Source organism: Trachemys scripta, chromosome 1 (assembly GCF_013100865.1).
Source record: "Trachemys scripta elegans isolate TJP31775 chromosome 1, CAS_Tse_1.0, whole genome shotgun sequence".
NCBI lineage: Eukaryota > Metazoa > Chordata > Testudines > Emydidae > Trachemys > Trachemys scripta.
In genome coordinates, this window is record NC_048298.1 from 287,479,990 (window position 1) to 287,505,727 (window position 25,738).

At 44.1% G+C, this 25,738-nt stretch overlaps 1 protein-coding gene across 1 annotated transcript in view; it reads right to left on the minus strand.

Annotated features, from left to right (window-relative positions):
- Positions 1-19,364: 19,364 nt before the first annotated feature.
- Positions 19,365-25,738, minus strand: part of SIAH3 (siah E3 ubiquitin protein ligase family member 3) — a 63,232-nt gene continuing 56,858 nt past the window's right edge. Inside the window, exon 2 of the mRNA XM_034758464.1 lies at positions 19,365-20,201. Coding sequence (XP_034614355.1) covers positions 19,608-20,201 — 594 coding nt within the window. The 3' untranslated portion in view covers positions 19,365-19,607. The remainder of the gene's footprint in view (positions 20,202-25,738) is intronic.

Genomic DNA, 25,738 nt, shown 5'->3' on the forward strand with positions numbered 1-25,738 from the left:
GACATCGTGGCGAGCTCAGCAGCACTGGCAACGATGCAGAGCTCTCCAGCACTGATGGCAGTGCAATCTCAGAATAGAAAGAGGGCCCCAGCATGGACTGATCGGGAAGTCTTGGATCTCATCGCTGTGTGGGGCGATGAGTCCGTGCTTTCCGAGCTGCGATCCAAAAGACGGAATGCAAAGATCTATGAGAAGATCTCTAAAGACATGGCAGAGAGAGGATACAGCCGGGATGTAACGCAGTGCCGCGTGAAAATCAAGGAGCTGAGGCAAGGCTACCAGAAGACCAAAGAGGCAAACGGACGCTCCGGATCCCATCCCCAGACATCCCGTTTCTACGAGGCACTGCATTCCATCCTCGGTGCGGCCGCCACCACTACCCCACCACTGACTGTGGACTCTGAGGATGGGATAGTGTCCACGGCCGGATCCTCGGACATGTTAGCGGACGGGGAAGATGAGGAAGGAGATGAGGAGGACGAGGCAGTCGACAGCGCTCACAACGCTGATTTCCCCGACAGCCAGGATCTCTTCATCACCCTTACAGAGATCCCCTACCAACCCTCCCCAGCCGTTACCCCAGACACAGAATCTGGTGAAGGATCATCCAGTAAGTGTTGTAAACATCTAAACATTTATTTGTAACAGAACATGATTATTAACAATTTAAAAAATGGGTTTCTCATGATTAGTTTGATTAACTTAACGGTTCAGTCATGGGCAGTGCAACTATTTGAAAAAAATCTAGCAATGTCCGGTTTTGCATGATTGTCCTGCCCAAGCCGCTCTACTGTTTAGTCCCTGCTACTGCAGCTACAGTAAGATGCGGTCTATATGTCCGGGGATGGAGCAGAAATCCTCCTGGGACATCTCAAGGAAGCTCTCCTGCAGGTAATTTGAAATCCGCTGCATTAGGTTCTTGGGGAGAGCGGCCTTATTGGGTCCTCCGTAGTAGGACACGTTGCCGCGCCACGAGACTAGCAAGTACTCTGGAATCATTGCTTGGCACAGCATGGCGGCATACGGCCCTGGTCTTTGAAGGCTTTCCCGGAGCATTCTCTGTCTGTCGCTCTCAGAGATCCTCATGAGGGTGATGTCGCTCATGATGACCTGCTTTGAATGAGGTAGGGGAATGTTAGTGTTGGGACTGCTTTACCGTTCCTTTACAGAACTGTAACCGCTGGTTTGCAGCCACGCGGTGGAGGCGGGAGAGGGTCAGCCGAAAGGGATCGTTCCCGGGGACAGCCGCGAGGGTGTGGGACAGGAGCAGACTTCCTGCTTGCCGGATTGCTGGCAGCAGGGACCGACATTGATTTCAATGTGAAATGAGGCCATTGCTAATATTAAAGTTTTAAGCTGCCACGAATCTACGGCTTACCATGTCTGCGTGCAAGAGCAATTCCGTTGTCCTGACAGGGTTCTCAAAAGTGCTCTGCAAAACCCCAGACACTGAATGCGAAGGCCGAGAATTCGACCTTGTGCTGAGTGCGCATGTGATAGGTGCTGTGCATGGTCCTGTTCACAGAGAAAGACTATGTTCTTTGTTCACAACTACATTTATCTTTCTGAGGAATTCACTCCCTTTTTCCCATTCCCACAGCCCCATCTGCGACTGTCTCACAACCTAGCCTGTCATCACACTCCCAGAGGCTAGGGAGGATTAGGCATAAGAAGAAGAGGACACGGGAGGACATGTTCTCAGAGCTTATAGCCTGCTCCCGAGCCCAGGCAGCACAGCAGACCCAGTGGCGGGAGAACTTGTCCCAAATGCACCAAGCCAACATGGATCGGGAGGAGAGGTGGCGTCAGGAAGACCAGCAGGCGACTCAAACCCTGCTTGGACTACTGAGGGAGCAAACGGACACGCTCCGGCGCCTTGTGGATGTTCTGCAGGAACGGAGGCAGGAGGACAGAGCCCCGCTGCAGTCCATCTCTAACCGCCCTCCCCCGCCACCAAGTCCCATACTCCCTTCACCCAAAGTGCACAGAAGGAGAGGCGGCAGAGTCCCTGCTAACTCTCACTCCACCCCTGCAGAGAGCTCGAGCAGCAGAAGGCTCTCATTCCCCAAAGTTTGACAAGTTCTTTCCTTCCCGCCTGACACAAGCCCCCGTCCAAGTTTCACTTCCCAGTCCCATGTGTAGTTGATAATAAAAAATATGTTTCTGTTAACTACTGTTTCCATCATGTTCTTTTGGAGGAGGGGGGGGAAAGGGGGTTGGTAATTGGACAGGACAGTCACCTTTGGCAGGGTACATAGTAGGGGGCAGGCACAGCAGCAGGGCACATACATAGTGCAGTGATGCAGTGACTACTTACCCTGGTTAGTCTGGGAGGTTCTTTTCATGTTATGTGGTGGGGGGTGGGTTGCTCTGTGACTTTGTGTCAGGGGAGGGCAGTTAGAGATCTTAAGCGGCGGTCCTTAGGCAGGATCACAGAGCCACACAGCAGGGGATCTGTAACCGTCCCACCCCTGCCACAAACTCACATAGACCCCCCATACACACAGTCCGTATCAGGAGGGGTGACAGGCTCCGTTGAAAGAACCATCCCACCGCAGCGGAGCCTGTCAGTCCTTGAGTTTAGAAGCTGCATTCGCGCGACTACACTACACCCGCTCCGCACCACAGTCTGCGTCCCAGTTTTAAAAAATTCCCGCGAAAACAGTATTAAAGAAAACGGTGTGCTTTAACAAAGTAGAACTATTTTTATTTTGAAACGTGTGTTGGAAGTGGGGTGAAGGCTTCTCTGTACACAAAATTAGAAAGTCACAGGTTACCCTGCTCACTCAGGAACTTTGCTTTCAAAGCCTCCCGGATGCACAGCGCTTCCCGCTGGTCTCTTCTAATCGCCCGGCTGTCTGGCTGTGAGTAATCAGCAGCCAGGCTAATTTCCTCAACCTCCCACCCCGCCATAAAGGTCTCCCCCTTGCTCTCACAGAGATTGTGGAGCACACAGCAAGCTGCTATAACAATGGGGATATTGGTTTCGCTGAGATCACAGCGAGTCAGCAAGCTTCTCCATCTCCCCTTGAGACGTCCAAAAGCACACTCCACCACCATTCTGCACTTGCTCAGCCGGTAGTTGAAGAGTTCTTTTTCAGTGTCCAGGGCACCTGTATAGGGCTTCATGAGCCAGGGCATTAGCGGGTAGGCTGGGTCCCCGAGGATGACTATAGGCATCTCCACATCCCCAACAGTTATTTTGTGGTCCGGGAAGTAAATACCTTGCTGCAGCCGTCTAAACAGACCAGAGTTCCTGAAAACACGAGCGTCATGAACCTTGCCCGGCCATCCGACATTGATGTTGGTAAAACGTCCCCTGTGGTCCACCAGTGCTTGCAGCACCATGGAAAAGTAGCCCTTTCTGTTAATGTACTGGCTGGCCTGGTGGTCCGGTGCCAGGATAGGGATGTGAGTTCCATCTATGGCCCCACCGCAGTTTGGGAATCCCATCGCTGCGAAGCCATCTATGATCGCCTCCAAGTTTCCCAGGGTCACTACCTTTGGCAGCAGTACATCAACGATTGCCTTGGCTACTTGCATCACAACAACCCCCACGGTAGATTTGCCCACCCCAAACTGGCTCGCGACTGACCGGTAGCTGTCAGGCGTTGCAAGCTTCCAGAGGGCTATGGCCACTCGCTTCTGGACAGTCAGGGCTGGTCGCATCCGGGTGTCATTGCGCTTCAGGGCAGGGGACAGCAACTCACAAAGTTCAAGGAAAGTTCCCTTCCGCATGCGGAAGTTTCGCAGCCACTGTGATTCATCCCAGACCTGCAGCACTATGCGGTCCCACCACTCAGTGCTTGTTTCCCGGGCCCAGAATCGCCGTTTCACAGCATCAACATGACCCATTGCCACCGTGATGTCCTCGGCGCTGGGTCCCCTGCTTTCTGAGAGGTCTGTGCTACTCTCAGACTTCAGGTCATCACCGCGTTGACGTAGCCTCCTCGCCTGACTTTTCTGCATCTGCCTCAGGGCAACCTGTATGATAAGCTGCGAGGCGTTGAGAGCGGCCACAACTGCAGCGATGGTTGCAGTGGGCTCCATGCTCACAGTGCTGTGGCGTCCGCGCTGTCAATGACTTGAAAAGTGCGCGAAATGATTTCCCGCCGGCGCTTTCAGGGAGGGAGGGAGGGCGGTAGTGATGGACGGATGACGACAGTTACCCAAAAGCACCCTGGCCCCTTTTTTTTTTACCCAGAAGGCATTTGCGGCTCCACCCAGAATTCCAATGGGCGGCGGGGACTCCGGGAACTGTGGGATAGCTGCCCTCAGTGCACCGCTTCCAATGTCGACGCTTTCCCCGTTAGTGTGGACTCACAAAGTCGAATTACTGTCCTTAGTGTGGACACACACGTTCGACTTTGCAATATCGATTCCAAATATTCGATTTAAGTAAAATCGAACTACTCTCGTAGTGTAGACAAGGCCTCAGTCTGTGAATCTCTCATCAGATACTATCATGCTGTATCATTTAAAGTGAAAGGTGACATTGTAAAAATGACTCTATGGGGTTCCATGTTTATTGACATTCTTCATTAGTCAATTTGCTCAGTTGATGAGTAGTAAAAAGATGATTTGCCTAACTGCCAGCCCTGCAAACTCAAACTGGGATCTGAAAGTCAGGCTCTGGTTGTTCCTGCTTGTGCATTATCACCAGTAATCAAGCATTTGCCTGAAGATGTTGCCTCTCCTGATCCGCACTATAGGAGTCTGTTGTCCTGCTATGTGACCACAGAACACATTGTCAAGTATCAGGGGGTAGCCGTGTTAGTCTGTATCTACAAAAACAACAAAGAGTCTGGTGGCACCTTAAAGACTAACAGATTTATTTGGGCATAAGCTTTCGTGAGTAAAAACCTCACTTCTTCGGATGCATAGAGTGAAAGCTACAGATGCAGGCATTATATACAAACACATGGAGAGCAGGGAGTTACTTCACAAGTGGCGAACCAGTGTTGACAAGGCCAATTCAATCAGGGTGGATGTAGTCCACTCCCAATAATAGATGAGGAGGTGTCAATTCCAGGAGAGGAAAAGCTGCTTCTGTAGTGAGCCAGCCACTCCCAATCCCTATTCAAGCCCAGATTAATGGTGTTGAATTTGCAAATGAATTCTAGTTCTGCTGTTTCTCTTTGAAGTCTGTTTCTGAAGTTTTTTTGTTCAATGACAGTGACTTTTAAATCTGTGATAGAATGACCAGGAAGATTGAAGTGTTCACTTACTGGCTTGTGTATGTTACCATTCCTGATGTCCGATTTGTGTCCATTTATTCTTTTGCGGAGGGACTGTCCGGTTTGGCCAATGTACATGGCAGAGGGGCATTGCTGGCACATGATGGCATATATGACATTAGTGGATGTGCAGGTGAATGAGCCCCTGATGGTGTGGCTGATGTGGTTGGGTCCTCTGATGCTGTTGCCAGAGTAGATATGGGGACAGAGTAGGCAACGAGGTTTGCTACAGGGATAGGTTCCTGGGTTGGTGTTTCTGTGGTGTGGTGTGTGGTTGCTGGTGAGTATTTGCTTCAGGTTGGGGGGTTGTCTGTAAGCAAGGACTGGCCTGCCTCCCAAGGTCTGTGAGAGTGAGGGATCATTTTCCAGGATAGGTTGTAGGTTGTGGATAATGCGCTGGAGAGGTTTTAGCTGAGGGCTGTATGTGATGGCCAGTGGTGTTCTGTTATTGTCCTTGTTGGGCCTGTCCTGTAGTAGGTGATTTCTAGGTACCCGTCTTGCTCTGTCAATCTGTTTCCTCACTTCCCCAGGTGGGTATTGTAGTTTTACGAATGCTTGATAAAGATCTTGTAGGTGTTTGTCTCTGTCTGAGGGGTTGGAGCAAATTCGGTTGTATCTTAGGGCTTGGCTGTAGACAATGGATCGTATGATGTGTCTTGGATGGAAGCTGGAGGCATGTAGGTACGTATAGCGGTCAGTAGGTTTCCGGTATAGGGTGGTGTTTATGTGACCATCACTTATTTGTACTGTAGTGTCCAGGAAGTGGATCTCTTGTGTGGACTGGTCCAGGCTGAGGTTGATGGTGGGGTGGAAATTGTTGAAGTCCAGGTGGAATTCTTCAAGGGCCTCCTTTCCGTGGGTCCATATGATGAAGATGTCATCAATGTAGCGCAAGTAGAGGAGGGGCACTAGGGGACGAGAGCTGAGGAAGCGTTGTTCTAAGTCAGCCATAAAAATGTTGGCATACTGTGGGGCCATGCGGGTACCATTAATCTGGGCTTGAATAGGGATTGGGAGTGGCTGGCTCACTACAGAAGCAGCTTTTCCTCTCCTGGAATTGACACCTCCTCATCTATTATTGGGAGTGGACTACATCCACCCTGATTGAATTGGCCTTGTCAACACTGGTTCGCCACTTGTGAAGTAACTCCCTGCTCTCCATGTGTTTGTATATAATGCCTGCATCTGTAGCTTTCACTCTATGCATCCGAAGAAGTGAGGTTTTTACTCACGAAAGCTTATGCCCAAATAAATCTGACAGAACACATTGAAAGTTGTAAATAGATAATGGTGTGTGTGCACACATCTCCTTGGGATACCACATTCTGGAAATGAGGGTGTGAAAAGCCTTTGCATCTCAGTATCTTCATTTCCTCTCTTTCTGCCAGCCTGTGCAGCCACACAACCAAATCTCTCCCTGCATCAGTTAAGGTTAGGTTAATTGGTTTTTTTAGCCTTTTCTGCTAAAATATGTTGCCTTTTATAATGTGTTGTATAGTCCTTAATTTAATTATTAAGGTGTACAGTGTTTATGTTTTTAGAGTTCATTATGTTCATCTAATCTGACTTTGTGCATAACATAGGCCACAGAATTTCACCAAGTGATTCCAGCATCAAGCCCATAACATGGTTGAGAGAGAGAGCATACATTTAAGAAGTTTAATAGGTGTTCCTCTTATCCCACTATAATGTACATTTCAGACTAACAGTCCCAGTGCTTAAAGTGCTTGGTTAAAGGGCACTTACTCATCTAATGGTTGTGCTTTTATATCCAGGACCAAAGAAAGGTGACTGAGACTCACACCCATTAATAAAGAAGAGGTTTTGGAGAATCCAAGATGCAAATAGAGCATTCCCCTGGCATATATCCAGGATTCAAGTTACTTAGAATCAGTGCTTAAATTTTTCTATGATTATGTCTTCACTGTTATATATGCTCAAGTTACTTCTTTCAAGTTAGCCTAGTTCAATCGAGATTGTCACACCCGAGCTGCTATGTTTACACTGGCACTGCACTCACTTGTGAGTTGCACTATGACATTTGGGGGCACATTCCAGGGTTTTTTGCACTGCAGTAAGCTGAGCCTCTCAATGAATTCTTCCTCAGTGAATTGTGAGAGAATTTGTCTGTCCCTTCTGGACACACAGGGGGAATGGTGAGAAGGCACTGGCTGACTAGTGACATTAGGCTGCATCCACACTGCAGAGTGGTCATGTTAGCTGATGAGCTGTGCTATCTCAGGCTGTAGCTTGTATTCTCTAATGGGCCAGTCAAATTGAGTTAAAAGCACCATCACACTCAATTTAAGGATTTTTATGTGTGAATAGGACTCAAGATAGGGGTAGCACCAAAGTTGTAACTCAAGTTAACTTGGTAATGAAGACAAGCCCTTTGTCTATAACAAGGAATCTGATCTGTCAGGGAAGGAAGGATCATGGAGGCATGGTTTGAGGCTCAGGTTCAAGGGCTCCTAAGTCTGAGGTTCTGAGTTTTTCAGATCTTTCTCCTTTGAGGTAACCTCTAGAATAGAGGCCCCCAAACTGTTGTCTCTGGAGTCTGGATCACTCATGGTGGGCTGGGTGCTTACTGGTGATGCTTGCAGAACATGATGCTGGCTCCTTCGAGTATGTCTACTCCACAGTTAGACACCTGTGTCTGGCCCAAGCCTGCTGACTTGGGCTTGCGGGGTTTGGGCTAGGGACTGTTCAATAGTGGTGTAGACGTAAACCTCAGCCCAAGCTCCAATGTCTATAACTCAGTTAAACAGCCCCTTAACCTGAGCCCTACCAGCCCAAGTCCGCTGACATGGGCCAGCCGCAGGTGTCTAATTACAGTGTAGACATACCTTTCCTCGCTTCCATCTGAGAGACACAGAACAAGAAGGAGGGGAAGATGACATGCAATACAAAAGTGAGCACTGAGATCAACTGTTTGCACTTACTATACTAAAGACAGTTAACAATGCATAAATGCTCAGTGTGTGTTATGCATCTTCCTCTGCATCCAACTGACAGAGGATATGAGTCTGCCTGATACAATCCCTTTATTAAGACGTGGTTCCCAGTACTGTGAATGAGTTGGAGAAGACCTGCTCTAGAGGGTTAGAATGTTCCTCACATCTATTTAAATGTCCCCACTGAAAAGAAAAAGAATTGGCAATACGGGAATGATGATGGCTCCGTCTTGCTCAAGGAAGAATTTTTCATCTACCCCTGCCACAAAAGGACCAGATTCACAAATACACTCCAGCCCTTTTGTGCCCCATGCGCCAGATTCCAGCTGTACATGGCCTGCTGAAAATTCCCCCTGTGCAAAGGGAGCTAAGAATTCCCCCTGTGGAGGGCAAAGTTGGCAGAAACAGCTCATGTGCCAGCCATCCTGCACGCATAGGGAGTGAGTTGGGAAGAGCATGTGAGGGATGCCTCAGCTGGCATAAGTTAGAGCAGCTATGGCTATGGCTATGGCTGCTTTAACTCACCCCATAGCCTCACATTCTGTGCAGAGTGGAGCTTGAATGCAGGGTATAATCTGTACAAATATGTCCAAAAAACTTTGGCATATTTGGGAGGAAGATATATTGCTCAGTGGCTTTTACTTCAGGTATGGAAGAATAACAGGTTGTTCTGAGACACAATAATTCTTTATGGGCAGAGGAGTCTTCTTGGGTTAGGTACAAAAAGTCAGGGAAAAAAAGTAGTCAGCGTTCCTGAGGCAGGACATAGCAAGAGTCTTCTTAAGGGCTTCCTATGATATATGGGACCTGGTTGTTCACTCCTTGACTACAGCTGTCACCAGTTACATGTACTTTTGGCTATGAAATTCTGGTCTTCTGGACAAGGGGTAGCTGCAAAAGATTGAGGAGACTGAGCATTTCCACTCAAACACTAATGGAACCATAGAAGAGTTACAGGCAGCGAGATGAACAGTTTGGTCTCTGGGGCACAGTCAGACTTCACTTAGGAAAGGACAGTCTTCTTTCTGGTATCAAAAGAGCCAGTCCCATTGTCCTTTTTCATCCTTAGAAGGATCAGTCTGGGAAGTCAGATTTGTCATTTACTATCTAATTGTATAGCAGCACAGTGGTGCCCCAAACTGGTTGACTTCTAGGTGACAAAACAATATTCCTGTTGTTAAAAAATAATAATTTAAAGATGGTCAGAAATCTACGTCATCTTCCTCAGCCCTGAGGATATCATCCTCTATTCTACATCCAGTAGAGAAGTAACTTTGAGGATTTGCCAAACTATGTTGGATCAGGCCAGCTAGCAGCCCCAATTCTTGTTACTCCTTTTGGAGGCTATTTAGCCTAATTTTTGACTAAATATATCTGGGGACAAATAGGTTCTAGTAATGACTGAATAGTTGGTACACCCTCAAGTTTGAGGACATACCAAAGCTTAACCCCCATTCCATGTTTTTAAGGACATTTGTCATAAGATACTACTATGGTAGAAAGCATTTATTTCTGAGGTATGATCTTTAAAATTTATGCCAGAGCCATAATTAGGCCATTTTTAAATGTCCACGAATTCTTAGTCCAATGACAAAAGGAGGTCTATGTCCTATTTTAAGTCTTCATAAGATGAACAAGTATTTTAGAAAAAATACAGTGTGTCTGGCTTGTCTGGGGAACATCAGTGTTTCCCTATATATTCAGAATAGGTCTGAGACCCTCAATCTTCAGGATGTCTTTTCCACATCTCAATAAGGCAAAGTAATGGGCAATAATTTGGGTTCAAAGCTGAGCAATGATCACTACCAGTGCAAGGTTCTACTTTTTGGGATAGCTGCAGCACTGAAAGTATACTTTATTAATTATTATTATTAATTATTATTATTGTTGTTGTTATTTTATTTACTTGTATTGCAGTAGTGTCCAGAGACCTCATTCATGGCTCAGGGCCCCATAAGTTAGGTGTTGTACAAATAGTTGGCAAAAGTGGTAGTCCACCTTCATTATCAGAACCTACAAGCACAATCATATCTAGGCAACTGGCTCACATGAAGGATGGCTAATGCTTTAGAACTCTTGAGTCTGTGGGGAATGGTGAATAACGATGGTGGTTTTGAGACTCTGCTGGAGGCCTCATAGTCCTACCACATCCCATTCCAGAAAAGAGCAGTAAAGAAGTCCTTCAGGCTGCCTGGAGTGGCTGTGGGGGAAGCAGCCAACCAGAGAGGCTGCAGGAAGCCATATAAAAGGAGCTGCAGAGCTAGAGACAGTCAGTTTCTGCCTGGAGCTGAAGGAGTATGGATGGTCTTCCGGGCTGGCTGAGGGAGCTACAGGACCATGGACAGAGCAGTTGCTGTCAGGGACCTGGGGAGCAAGAAGGAGCTCTTGGCTGGCTGCTGGGATTGAATACAAGACTTCAGTCCTACGGTAAGGATGAAGCATTTGTGAAGGTGCTAGGGCTATGGGGAAGTGATCCAGGGAACTGTATCAGCATAGTGAAGAGTTAAAGGGGACAGAGCAGCATGTGGCTGCTATTCACAGAGTCCCTGGGCTGGGACCCAGAGTAGTGGGTGGACCTGAGTCGTCCCTCCCCATTAGCCACAGAGGAAGTGGCTTGAATATTGAAATGTGATACTCCTTGGAAGGGGAACTGAACTGCTTAGTGGCTGAGCAGGGTTCCACCCTGTTACAGTCAGCCGTTCCAGACACCTCATTCTGAAGGGAATGACCCTCTCTCTCTCTCTCTCTCTCTCACACACAGAGAGAGAGAGAGAGAGAGAGAGAGAGAGTTCCATGCATGGTGAAAGCCACAGTTGCTTTACATTTCAGGTGGATCTCTTTTGGATTAGCTGGGGGTTCTTGAGAAGACCAGAGTACTTAGACTTCACATAAATCTTTTAGGGTATGTATACACTTTGAGCTGGAGGTGTAAATTCCAGCTGAAGGAAACAGACCCATGCCAGCTCTAATCAAGCCAGCATGCTAAAAATAGAGTGTAGCCACAGCTGCTTGAATGGCAGGAGACTCTAGCCTCTCCAAGTATGTACGCATCTCAGACTCTAGAGTTTGCATGGGTAGGTATCCTCAAGCTGGAATTTACACCTCCATCTTGAAATGTAGGACATACCCCTAGAAGTAAGAGCAATAGGGCTTGGTCAGCCAGTGCAGTGCAAGTGTATTATTTGAACAGAAATCAGTGTCTCCTGCCAAGCAGGAAGCATGGGAATGATGCATAACGATGTGTTGTTTTGAGACCACAGGCAAAATTCTTGACTAGGTTAGTCTTGCATTTTCATTTGAATCAATTTCTTTGTCAATATATTTGCCCCTCCCCCCCAAAAAGCCTTCGTATTTACCAAGCTGCATTACTTGGATGTTAAAGGAGCTGTTCATTATTCCCTTGATAGGAAAAGCAGTTTTGGAAGTCCACAAGGTTTATTTGATAAAATAAATACAAAGCCAGGATATCCCAGTTCTGGGGCTATCTAAATGGATTAAATGATGTATTCAGATATGCTATATCTTAGGAGGAATTCAGTACCTGAAGGACTTAAAGCTCATTCTTGGAGAGGGATAGCAGCTACTGCAACTTGTATTTCATATGTGTCTATTGCTAAGATTTGTAAGGCTGCTGTCTGGAGCCTTAACACTTTCACACAGCACTATTCTCTCAGTATTGAGTCCACGTTGGATGCCCAGATGGAGAGAGCAGTGAGTGGCAGGCTTCAGCCCGCTTCCTGAAGATTGTCACTGTTTGCTAGTCTTTTAGGCCTGGTGTACGCTACCACGGTAAATCGATCTAACTTACACAACTTCAGTTACATGTAACTACGTAACTGAAGTCAATGTAGTTAGATCCACTTACTGCAGTGGCTACATTGCATTGTGTTGAAGGGAGAGCATCTCCCGTCGACTTCCCTTACCCTTCTTGGAGAGGTGGAGTACACAAATGGATGGGAGAGTGCTTTCCCATCTATTTAGCATATCTTTATCAGACCTTGGGAGACATGAGTTTAATTTCCTGCTCTGTCACAGACTTCCTGTGTGACCTTAGGCAAATACTTCTCTTCTCACAGGAGTATTGTGAGGCAACATACATTAAAGGTAGGGAGGCATTCATATGCTAATAGGCACCACATAAAAACCTTAGATAGGAATCCACTGACCATCCACTGACCTCTGCCTCAGAGAGTTAAAAGAAATGTTTGGAGTAGAGAGGAAGGGAGAGACGGGGCAGGGCTTTCATACCCTCAGTGCCATAATATTGAATCCAAGGGATATCCATGCAGAATCACAGTATTCGTTCCAAGACTCCTTCTCTTACCCATAATACTCTGAGATAATACTCATATAATTAAAGGGACCCTGATAGAACATATTAAAATTCAGTCCTACTCCGAAAAGTATTTATATAAAAATTATACATTCTTACACCAAAGATCTGCTCCCTAAAGGTTCACTACATTCAAAGCATTCAATGACTTGCATTGCAAGCTGCTATTGTAGTAATTGAACCTACAAATTTACCCTACTTGTAAGCTCTCAAGCATGAAAAGTAAGTGAAAGTTTATAAAATGTTACAATAACCTCTAACAATAAATGTTGATGGGAAAATGTGCAAAAAGACAGACTGAATTAGTCCAAACAAAAAGGCCTAATGATATAACTCAAGGACTGTGTTGAGTTCATGCCTAGTGAAGAAGACACATGTGGGACCAGAAATCAATGGATCAACATTGGTGTGTCAGAAATTATACCTAACTGGTGAACAAAATAATGAGGGGTGGGCTATTCCACCTATCACTCTCTTTGGGGGTTTGTGAAGAGGCGGACTCACTTCTGGAGCTTCTCCTAGTGTCCAGGGGTAGCATAGCGACTCTCTCCCCATCTGCCCCCTCTTGACAGATGCTCTGGTCCTCCCGTGGTCCATTTCTTCCCATGACTCAGCCAGATCATGATTTAAGTCCACCCTTCCAGGGTAACAAAATCCAACAAACCAAGTCCAAGACCTTTGTATTAGATTTTTGGCTGCAACTCTGGGCCCTGTACTCCTCATGCCCTTCTGCCAGGGCTTTCAGTTCTCCTTATCCCCTTCTCAGGGGCTTCACACTACCTTCTCCAGTGGCTGGAGGGGAACCTGGGCCTTCCCACTATACTGGGTTCCAGTCCAGAGACAATAGAAATAGCAGCCAATGTCTGCTTCATCCAACTCCTTGCTGCTGCCTCCCTGGGGTTTCTTCCTGCTCAGCCTTTTTGAAGCTTTCTTCTCCACAACCTCGCCAGGATCACCTTTCCCTCAGGGATGGGGTTCTGACAGCCCTCCCCTAGGATCCCCCAATAAAATCAAAATTCCAAACCAAAGGTGCAAACTCAAACCAACTTCCACCCTTCCAGGGCCAGATTTCATGCCTCTGAAATTCCCCTTGTTGTTTCTCCAATGAACACCTCCCAGGGCGCTCTCCCTGAAAGTTTAAATAGTGCCCATTCATCAGGGCTGAAGCCTGCTTTCTCCTGGCCTCCTACCAGACTTCTCTATTCAGGAGCAGAACCGAGAGCTCACTCTGGTTCCTCCTTGACTCTGCAGGTATCTCTACTCTATCTAGTCCCAGAGACTCTCTCCCTGTAGCCCCTTTCTGCTCTCTACTCTCTCTCTTTATAATCCTCTTCCAGCCCCTCCCCAGCTGCGCTTCACCTGCATTTAAGTCTGGGGCGCCCTCCAGGTGCAGCTCAGTATGTTAATTGGCTTGTCAGGCCCACATTAACCCTTTCACACACCCCATCACCAGGTCCTTTTAAAAGAAAAGACTTGGGGAGGGAGAAGGGGGAACAACCCGAGAGCTGTCTGAAACAGCTACTGGTTGAGAGATGGGTAAACTGGAAGGCGAGAACTGTAGCATCAAGGCTTCCACTCCTACCATCTCCTGGATCTACCATAGTACCATTGGGTCTCGTCATCCTGATCCTGAGAGATATCCTGACCAGACCAGGTCAGAGAGAGGGCTGCAGATGACATCACCACCTTCACCTCCACTGGCTCTAGCTAAATCCTGAATACCACCTGGGAAGTGAGACTTGTCACTCCTTGCCCCTTGTGTATCCCTTTCCTTCCCCACTTTATTTCTCCTCTTTCCTCTCTCTCTCTCTCTCTTTGCCTTTTCTTTGATAAGAGTCTGGCTTAGGTGGCCAAGAGCATATATTTTGCAGCCCTGCTGTAAGCTAGTGACCAAAGAGGCAACTAGAAGCAAAGCCCTAAACAGCCTGATGTTGGTACAACTTGCCAGGTCTTCGAGTGATGGATAAGAAGACTGTGTGCCATGCCTGTGTTTTTCCAGCAATGAGGTTGTAAAGGAGAGTCAACACCAGAGAGAGAAGCTGCATTTTCTATCTTTGTTGTTCTTTTCTCTCCCCTCTTATGTGTGTTTTTTCTACTAGGAAATGGGATTGGACCTTTAACAGCATCAGCAAAAACAACAGCTCTAGACCATCTCAGTTAACTTCTTCTCTTTTCCGTAAAAGGACACTACTATCTTTAATAACATCTACAAGACTGTCAGTGGAGGAGGGGTGGGGGGAGCTTACTTCTAAAACCTACAGCTAAAGGGAATAAGGAATGTTGTTAAAACAAAAGCCTTGTTTAATACTTTACATTTCAAATGCTTTAACTGTTTTTTCTTCTCTTCTCTATCTTTAAGAAAAGGTTAAAAAGATTGCTATTTTTTAATAATGGTGAGTTTGCAAGGGTACTGAGCAGGCTGAGGGCTCTGTGCACCAAATCCCAAACCTTGTTTATAACTTTAATGTTGGACAGTAACAGGGTCATAATAATGTCTTTGACTCTTTGGGCCTATGTATTACATCAAAATTAATACACCACCACACAGCTTCCTCTGTGTGGCTCTGCAGAAGCAAATACATTCAGAGAACAGTTACTGGTGATGTAACGTTTCTTTCTGAAGGCCAAATCATGCCTTTGGATATCTGTGTGGATATCATATCCCTAATGTCTTCAAATGTTGCCCTTCTTACATCTGTGGTACCCCATTGTCTTCAATGATAACAGAAGACAGGCTTTTGCCCTAACAATTCTTTCAATGATGCATGTGTCAGAATATGAGAGACAGGTCTCTTTCTCCTAGCTGTGGTGAGTATGTACTGCTCACTGGATGAAAAGGTAGTGAGAACTTCTGTTTGTGTCTAAAGTAAACAGCTCTGTCTCTGAATACACAGATCTCTTATGTAAGGAGATGTCATTTTGACACAGTCACTTTTGGGAGTAGAACCCACATTAATGCATGCTGTCAGATGCTGATGCATGCTCTTATGGTATGCATATTGTAGCATGAATGGCATGCACTGAAAGGTAACCAGTGCCACAGTACTGGCCCTCCAGGCTTCACTCCTCAGAGATGGTGAGCGAGGCACTCTGCAGTGATAGCTATCTTTTTTTTAAGCAAATCATTAGAAATTTTATTCCAGAGTTCATATTCTCTCCTGGTTTTGTTGGTTTGTTTATTGCTCTGTGTGTGTTTATATTGGAGGGAATGTAATGTTATGAAGTAATGTTCCAACAGGAAGAAAACTATTCTCCATCTTGCCACCCAGAGCAGGCTTCCCCATTATTTTGAAAGCAAGATGAGTGGCTGATGAGACCTAATTGACTTATAAAGAGTCATAAATATATGGTGTGGGCTTAATTCTGGATAGGGGGTGGGGTGGGCTAAAAGGACTAGTGTCCTCTTACTGAAGACCCTAAGGTAAAATTCTGTTGGTTAGAGCAGGGAAAGGAAGTCAAATTTTCTAATCTGACTGTGTGCAATTCACTTGGCCCAGCCTTACAGGAGTGTTATGAAAATTTATTAGGCTAGGCCCAAAATCTACTCATGTACCCTTCACCATGAAGACTGATGATAATGGGGGGGGGGGACTAATGTTGTTTTTCTCATTTGTCAAAAAAATATTCTCAGCCTAGGCAAGTGAGGAAATAGAATTTTACAAGGCTGACTTAGCTCAGCCTCAGTTTCCTCATTACTAAAACAAGGATAGTTATCTAGCTCACAAATATGTAAGGCTTAAATCATCAATGCTTCCAAAGGGCTTTGAGATCCTTGGATGGAATGTATGCTAAAAGCACTGAGTATTCTAGTATAATATTAGTCCAGAAGTGAAAAATCCAGGTTCTCATTTGTGAAACCAAGCCCTGGTTGCCTTTCAGCCATGACAGGAGAGGTATAAAAACCTATAGTAAGGCCATTTCAAGGATGCATGCAAACCAAATTTTACCGATTCTATTTGCCAGCAGTTTTTGATTTCTGTAGCATTGTTTCCCCACTGAAATAGTCCACTTCACCTTCACTTTATGTCAGCAAAGGGTTGGTCATGCATTTTGAACAATGAATCAATTATAATGCCTTCTATGTCCGGAGGTACTATACAAACCTGAAAACATTTGAGTTTTGTTTAGCAGGATACTCCAAAAGAAGCCATGTAAAGGGAACCACTTAGCTTGACCAGGATTAATTTGGGGAGCAGCTATATCTCTAGTGTTCAGCATTCTGTCATCCCCACCCAGAATAGAAAACTATTTCATTACCAGGTTCATATGCTTTTACCTTAGCATACAAAGGCCTGGGCTGGTTTAAGCTAGTGGAGCTGTATATATATATATATTAAGTTCAGTAAAAGAACATTTGCCTGAGGAGCTGGAGACTCCAGTTTAAATCCACAATATGCCAATGATTTATTTATTACTCTTATTTAAGAAAATGTGCAGCAGTTTCCAGTTTTGAATATTTAACTGTGCATAGAAAAAATAAGCTGCTCTGAAATGCCTTTCATTTTAGTGCATTAATATAACCAGCGCATTCCAACCAGAATTCACTTAGAGCAGAGAACTACGCTACAGCTTACACCGTAGCATTGTGATCCCATTGTTGAGCCTGACACTTCCTTTTTAGAAGTCATACTTCATTTCTATCCACGTAGGAATGGCAGGCCCGAGCCTGTTGAGGAAATCTTGACTTCTCTTTGATTTTCAGTGCCACCAGCTGGGATAAAATCCTAGGTAAAGAGTCAATGAATGTCTGTAGCTCAGTATTATCTTCCTGGTATTCACCTCAGAATCAGGAAAAAATTAAAGGCAGGGTTCCACCACCGATTTTTACAGGTGAGCAGAGTGGGGCCTGAGGCACACTGTTCAGATCCAGACTTTCCCAATAGTAGAGGGGCACTTGGACCTGGAGATTTTGGCATTGTTTTTACTGGGAAACAAGGCGTGTTCTTAATTTGAGTTAGCTGGCATATGGTAACTAACATGAGTAAACAGCTAGTGATGACAAGGCAGTTTGTAGTTTTCATGTGACTTAGTAGGTCAAAGTAAACCCTAGGTTCATAGACTCATAGACTTTAAGGTCAGAAGGGACCATGATGATCATCTAGTTCTCCCACTCAACCTGCTAATACATCTGAAAATTACAAACTGCCTTGTCTTAACTAACATGAGGTAAAATCTTAGTGAACTCAAGCTAAGAACACATCTTTTTTCAAAGTGAAGATGTACCTTTAGTTTATCCTTCTATAAACAGTGATCAGTCACAAAGTTCAACTCCACATCTGGATCTGAACTTGCCTTAAATTTGGGGATACTCAGATCCAGGGTATTGGAGCTGATTCAGTACCAGAAATGGGTCAGAATCAAGAGCTATCACAGAATAATAGCTTTATGAAAAACCCACACATTTTCATGACACTACTCTCCCTTGGTTTCCTTGGTTTGAGCAGGGGGATGAATAGAAAAAGGGGGGGCGATGTAAAGTTGGAGGACAAAGATTCATATTGCAGGTACATATTCCAGCTGTCACTTTAAAATCTGTATTAATGAGTGAAAGCCATGAGGCTGAGGGCCAGGAATACAACAGCACAATCACGCTGCAACACTTATCCTGGAAACTTTTGCGGGCTTTAGATTTCTTTTCTGAAAAATGCTCTTTGAATATTTGAGAAAATAAATGTTAAACAATGAAAGCCCTCATGCTAGATTATGGATACCTTGATTTTTAGAGTCAGATTGGTTTTCCTCTAGCAAGCCAGCCACTCTCAAGAGCGATATGAGACTATAACTTAATTTGGTTCAATATAACATCCAGCTGGGTGGTGTTATCTGATTAGATTTCCAGGCCCTGGATCAGTGAGGAGTGAATACTCTGTAAAGGTAGTGGGTTTTTCTTCAAGTGGACAGTGTAATCTAAGGGATGAATGGATCATCAGTGCCTGTTCTATATAATGAGAGGCCAAAGCATGTCCTCTAGGGTGTGTCTACATTGCAGCTGCCTGCATGCCTTCCAATCCAGGTAGATGATACGTGCTAGCTCTGCTTGAGCTAACACAATAAAAATAGGAGGGTGGAGCTGCCTTAGTACCAGCCCACCGAACCCACTGGGTCTGTACTCAGGTGGCTAACACACACCACCATCTGTGCCACAATGTCCACGCTACTATCTCTAGTGTGCTAGCTTGAGCTACCATAGCATATCTGTTTATCCAGGCTGGGGGGCAAGCTCCCAACTGCAGTGTCGACATGCCCTTAGACTATAAGCTTTTGGGGGAAAGAACTGCCATTTATTATATGTTTGTACAGTGCCTAGCACAGTGTGGCCCAACTTGTTTGTGGGCTTTAGTCTCCACCTCATTAGCAGTGTTAAATGATCATGGCTGTTATTGTTGTTAACAAACAATAACTGTGGGATAAATATGATCTGCCTTGATATTAGGTCTATGATTCCCCCTGGCCTTTAAATAGTGATAGTGGCTCCTAGAGGTGGTGGGTCATATGATGCAATGTTCTATGCAGACCATCTGCTGAGGTCTGATGGAGTATTGCATGCTGGAGCTTGCCATCTTCTTGCGTAGTGCCTTAAAGCTTTGGACAGCTGCAAGTTGCTCCATTTTAAGCAAACTAATTGTAGTCCCCCACTTCCTATGCAGTTGCTAATGAGGGACACCCACAAATGGGCCAAGCAAGAACCTCGGTACCATAGAAAATATTTCACCTTACTACCAGGAACAGAGAGCTTCATTAGTACTTGGTTATTAGGCAGACACTAATGGAAAAGTATTTGCATAGTGTATCCAAACCAAGGATTCTACAAGTCACCCTGCTGGTTCTTTCCATGCTGGCAGTCTCTGCTCAAGAGATTCAGTGGCTTATTTTGATGGAGACAACAACTTGATTATCACCGTTAAAATGTGTCGTAAAATTGTATTAACAAAACAGCGAATACATTACACAAAGGCCTTAATCACTGGATGTTTACATAATGCCCACTGTGGACAGGTACGAAAGACCACAAGAGACCTGAGACCCCAAAAAAGTCCATTAGTTCTGGCTTTCTCAAGCTGCTGAAGCACAGAGTTTTCTTCTTTACATTTCTGCTTCAGCAGCGTGAACTTTGCTCGCAGTTATTGCAATTCCTATAGCCAGGCTTCCATTATCAGAGAAGAGCTGGGCCAGTGAGGTGTTAAGGACAAGGCAATCGCCGTCTGATATGACAGAGTCAACGCACTCCAGTACAGATCTTGGGGTAGCTTCCCACTTCAGGCGCCTCTGATTCCTGTTGAGCTCAAGCCTGTAGGTGAAGTTATCGGCTTGTGTGGGGGTGCCAATCAACATCATGGTGGCAAAGAACTGGGGGTGGCCTTCGTATTTCTCCTGCTTCCTGAGCACAAGCAAAAAATGGTGGCCCAGGCAAGAATGCATTATTATCCAATCTGTTGGTGCAGGGAGGTGCATGTCTGTGGCCAGGAAAACAATCTCTGCCCCATGAAGGATGTTGATCCGATGCGTCTGTCTCAGATGTGATACCACCACTTCTACATGGCCTTCCCATTGACAGGAAAACAGAGGGCACATGCAAGGAATCAGTTGCGGGTCATGCACTGTCTCGAGGGGATGGTGGGAATGAAGGCTGCCTTGCTCTGTGGAGGTCTGACCGACTGTATGCCTGTTTGACACATACTGCAAGAAGAAGAGAAAAAAAACATGATGAAAGCTGGGGATACCATTCCAGGTACTGACTTGGAACATACTTACAGGGCCTGGTCCTGAGAGGCGCTGAGCACCTGCAAATCCTATTGACATCAATGGAAGCAGAAGGAACTCAGCACTTTTGAGATCAGACATACCCACTGTGAGCAAGATGTGGACTTGTACAGACAGCAAAAGGTGCCAGCAGCTGTCTCGTTCTGCAGGGGAAAAGATAAACCAGCAGGACTGCAATAAATCATCTTAAATGAAAGTGATGTATGTGTTTTAAAAAGCAATTGCATTAGTTCAAGGGAAACAAATCTGTATTTTGTAAAAAACACGGAGAGTATGGGGCATTTTATGCAGTTATGGCTCCTAACAGGGAAATGCAATATTTATAGCTTTATTACCCTTTAATGAGACACTCTGGCAAACATGTACTTTTTTTAAAAAATCTGAAATAACATGTTGCATAACACATAATTTGTGAACCCAAATCAATTTTCATTGTGTATGATGGCCTCAGTATTTTTCTTTATGAAAAAAAAAATACGTTGTGCCGAAATCTTGCTTTTTTATCCATCTATATATCTAAAGGTGGACACACAACAGATTGAGGCAGTGGCACGATAGCCCATGTACAGAGACACCAGCTCTTGGAGTCCTGGTGATTGTGTCAACATTTCAGCTTTCATTACAAAAAAAATACAAGTTTCTATCCTCATGGTTGTGAAGAAACACTCAATTTATATTTTTGAGTTTAATTGATGAAGTGACCTCTGCCTCAGTCTGCTGGCATCCTGAAACAATAGCTCTGAGTGATAGGAACTGTCTCCTACATCTCAATGGGGAGCTAACTCCAAGATCCACTGCTCTGAAAGGACCTGCCGACACCTCTTCAGCACAGGGTTTTGTGAGTGACAGAGGAAAAAGAATGCAGTGAGTATTCAACCCTTCAAAGTTCGCTTGACACTAGTGGCAGTTTACTACTTGAAACCCAAATCTCTTTACCCATTTTCAGCCATGGGAGGTGTTCATGCACCAGCAAAAGCAATGAGAGACAATGAGCATGCTGCTGCAGAACAAACCATGTGCTGAAATGAATGTGTTGATATGTTTTGACACTTTGTCCAGCAATACTGTTCATTTTAACACATTTCACCTGAAGTAGGAAACAACAGTATGTATCAGAACAGCTATCACCCGCCCCTCTCTTGATTATGTCTCTAGTAGAACTGGGAATTTATCAGGCCATTTGGAGTTTGCTTGTGAATGTCAAGTTGCTGAGGCCTAACTATCCCACCCTGTCCCACATTCTGGACTGAAGTCTCCTTCCATTATTATTTCCACATCACTTGGACTTTGTCACCCCAGACATCCTGGGGGATTTCCACTCGTAAATTGCCCCACTATGTAAATGATCAATATTCACTTGAAAGGCATAATTGTATAGTCCAGGCTTTTCAGGCAGTTGAATTTTGATATGTAACTTCTAAAGCTACAGCGGGCAGAAGACAGTGTTAAATGTGCTGCTGTGTGATTGGTTTTACTCACTGAGACCCTGTACATTTACTTTCTTCGATATTTGATGCAAAGAGTAATGGATCATTTAAACATGTACTGAACCATCTAGTACTTGCTTTGGAGAATTATTACTCCAAATTATTATGTTTGTATTTTGTTGTGTTAAAATCCAAGAATTTAAAATTTCCAACAAGATACTGAACCAAAGACTGATAAATAACCAGCATTGCCTGGAAAATAAAGTAGATCATTATAAACTAATTAAGGTGTCTGCCTTTAGCTGCCTGCTTATCATAGAGGGATGACAGGTTCACACTTTATCCTGCATTTCTTCCTTCTTCTTATTTGGATGAAAGTTATAGTTAATTTAAACCATATTTTGGTGAAGGAGGTTATTGCGACAGGAGATCATAAAAGGCCCTTTTTTAAATCACTGAAATGCTAATTGCTTCATAAAATGAATTCTAATCTCCCCATCTAATACAATGGGTGTGAGCAATTACTTTCACTCAGCAAATTGTTAATGCAACATTAGTGATTATACTAATTAAAACTAATGAACTCTTACTCACATGCTGATAAGCCTCTCAACCACTCAACAAATTCCAACCGTCTATCAGTTTTATTTAACTTCCATTTTGGAAGATGGATCTTAAATTAACCTCTGGAATAACATTCAAAATTAGGTTTTGAAATGTAAAGCTTTATTAACTGTGTATAATTCCTCTCCAAAGATTACCAGAGTCAGAGAAACCATTTCTATTGAGAGTGTAATTGAATTTAAAAATGTATTCTCCTAATTTGATAAGTTACACTAGCATGGTGTATAATGGTAGCTCATCCATCTGAATCGTAGTCAAGGTAAAAAAAGGACATGTCTCTGCAAATATCATGCTATGACAATCATTCTTTAATGGCTCAGAAGCTGGGTAAATAATTTGTAATGAATCATTTAATTCATTGAATTTTACCTCTTCCTAGCTTTGTGAATTTTCCACAAACAAATTGTGAATTTCTCAAATGTATACAGTATTGGAAAAGATTTGTTATATCATTTCAGTGAAGAATTCCAGGCTGGTATCTTGTTACAGGTCAGATTAGTATGAAATACTGGAACTTCAAGATAGGTTGATTACATGAAGGTCACATGGTGAGTTTCTATTGTCTGACTGGATAACAGCAACCCTTGTCACTGAGTTTCTGGTATGAATACTTACACGTATGAATTCAAAATTCACTTCTGCAAATATTTTCCAAGATTTGTTTAAAATCCATAGTCTCAATGAACATTCCTGCCAGAAAACTCATTTGCTAGAATATCTCCTAAAACCCTTGAGATTTAAGTGGTATATAGCCCTTTTGCTGGTTCTACGCACAGGCATGAGTTGCACCCCCCCCCCCACACACACACAAAGAGGCATGAATATAACAATAGTGAATTAGTTTAAGTGTTCAAATGAATACTTATGAACTTTTTCCCATGTTTGACCCACACAAACAGCTTCCTTCTGTCATGTTTTTTTTTTTAAGTTAAGACTTATTGGACTGTGGTTCTCTTTAAAAACAAACAATGAAGTGCAATGCCTAACTGATCCATTTGCCAAAAGGCATATTTATAAATACATGGCAAACTCAGCTGAATTACAAAACAAGAGAGAGGATGTTTGGGCTTGTTGTTAGGATGAAGAAGATCTAGGTTCAGTTTCTGTCTCTTCCACACATTTTCTGTTTGAACCTGGGCACATCACTTAATCTCTCTCTGACTCCGTTCTCTAGCTGTAAAACAGGGATAATGATCTTTCCTTTCTTGCACCATTTGTCTGTCCGGACTATATAGACTGTCAATTCTTTGAAGCAGACAGTGTCACCACAAGCACATATACAGCACCTAGCACAATGGGGCCCCAATCTTCATTAGGATCCATTAGCACTACTGGGATATAAATAATCTGAATATTTTAGATCTACACTAATGTATGTGAGAGAAGAATTTGGCCTTTGCTTTAGTAATGACTGAGGACTGTAGGGTTATTCGTTTCTGTTAGCTGACAGGAAAATGAGAACATCACGCTCAGTGAGCAGAGGTGACTCTCTCTGTACCTGGTCAATAAGGATTGCTGAAGAAGAGCAACTGCTGTTAGTAGTCAGATCTTTCTGGATACTTGTATAACTGGGTTTTATCCAGTGATCACAGCGTGCTTTAGAAACATCAATTAATTCTCACAAAATCCTTGCTTATTTGCTCAGACAGGTCATGGGCCTGATCCAAAGTCAAAGTCAATGGGAGTCTTTGCACAGGGTCACTCAGCAAATCAGTGGCAGAGCAGAAGATAAAACCCAGGAGTCCCAACACCCTGCTCTTCCCAGAAGACTGCACTCTCTTTATACTGCCATTTTGGTAGTAGATGGGATTTTTCTTAATTTTTAGTAACGCTTTTGACACAGTCCCATATGACATTCTCATACACAAATTAGAGAAATGTGGGCTAGATGAAATTACTATAAGATAGGTGCTCAACTGGTTGAAAGACTGTACTCAAAGAGTAGTTATCAATGGTTCACTGCCAGACTGGGAGGATGTATCTAGTGGGGTCCCACAAGGGTGTCTCCTAGCTCTGGTACTATTCTACATTTTCATTAATGACTCGTATAATGAAGTGGAAAAATATGCAAATGACACCAAGCTGGGAGAGGTTGCAAGCACTTGGGAGGACAGGACTAGAATTCAAAATGACTTTGACAAATTGGAGAATTTGTCTGAAACCAACAAGATGAAATTCAGTAAAGATAAGTGCAATATACTACACTTTGGAAAGAAATATCAAATACAAAAATACAAAATGGGAAATAACTGGCCAGGAAGAAGTACCACCGAAAAGGATCTGGAGTCATAATTGATCAGAAACTGAACATGAGCCAAAATGTGATGCAGTTGCTAAAAAGGCTAATATCAATCTGGGGCACATTATCAGGAGTGATGTATGTAAAACATGAGAAGTAATTGTCCCACTTTCCTCAGCATTGGTGAGGCCTCAACTGGAGTATTGTGTCCAGTTTGGGGCACTGCACTTTAAGACAGATGTAGACAAATTGGAGAGTGTCTAGAGGACAACAACAAAAATAAGTCGTTTAGAAAACCTGACCTATGAGGAAACATTAAAAAAAACAAAAAACTGGGCATGTTTAGTTTTAAGAAGAGAAGACTGAGGGAGGACCTTATATGTTTAAATATGTGCAGGGCTGTTATAAAGAGGATGGTGACCAATTGTTCTCCATGTCACTAATGGTAGGACAAGAAATAATAGGCTTAATCTGCAGCAAGGCAAATTTAGGTTAGATATTAGGAAAATCTTTCTAACTCCAAGGATAGTTAAGTACTGGAATAGGTTACCAAGGAAGGTTGTGGAATCCCTGTCACTAGAGGCTTTTAAGAACAGGTTAGACAAACACCTGCCAGGGACACGCAGGTTTATTTGCTCCAACCCCAGTGCAGGACGCTGGACTTGATGACTTCTCAAAGTCATTTGCAGCCCTACATTTCTGATTTTTTGTGAAAATTTAGGTTGAGTGACAGCCCAATGTACCTTGATAAGCTGGAATTTTACAAATAATGCAGGTGAGAAGCAGACACTGTTCCTTTTATGGACACAAATGACTTGTTTCCTCGGGTGCTTGAACTTTTGTGCTGAATTACAACAGGCTTGGTAGACCCTCACTCCCATATTTCTAAGTGTCAGTTAAGGCAGATAAAGTTCTCTTTGAATTAAACTCCCATGCCCTCCCCAGCCCCTGCACACCTCATCTATGACACACCTCACATGTTATATATTTCTTCCCAGTTTATGAATGATTTCTAGTTCTAAAGTCCACAATGTCTGAATTTTCTCCCTCATGCAGTTTTGATGTTCATTCAGATAATCTGAGATCCACACTTTAAATGAAGTAGCTCAAATAAGGAATTGATTAAATGTAACTAATTTGCTGCTTGTCCTCCACTCTATTAG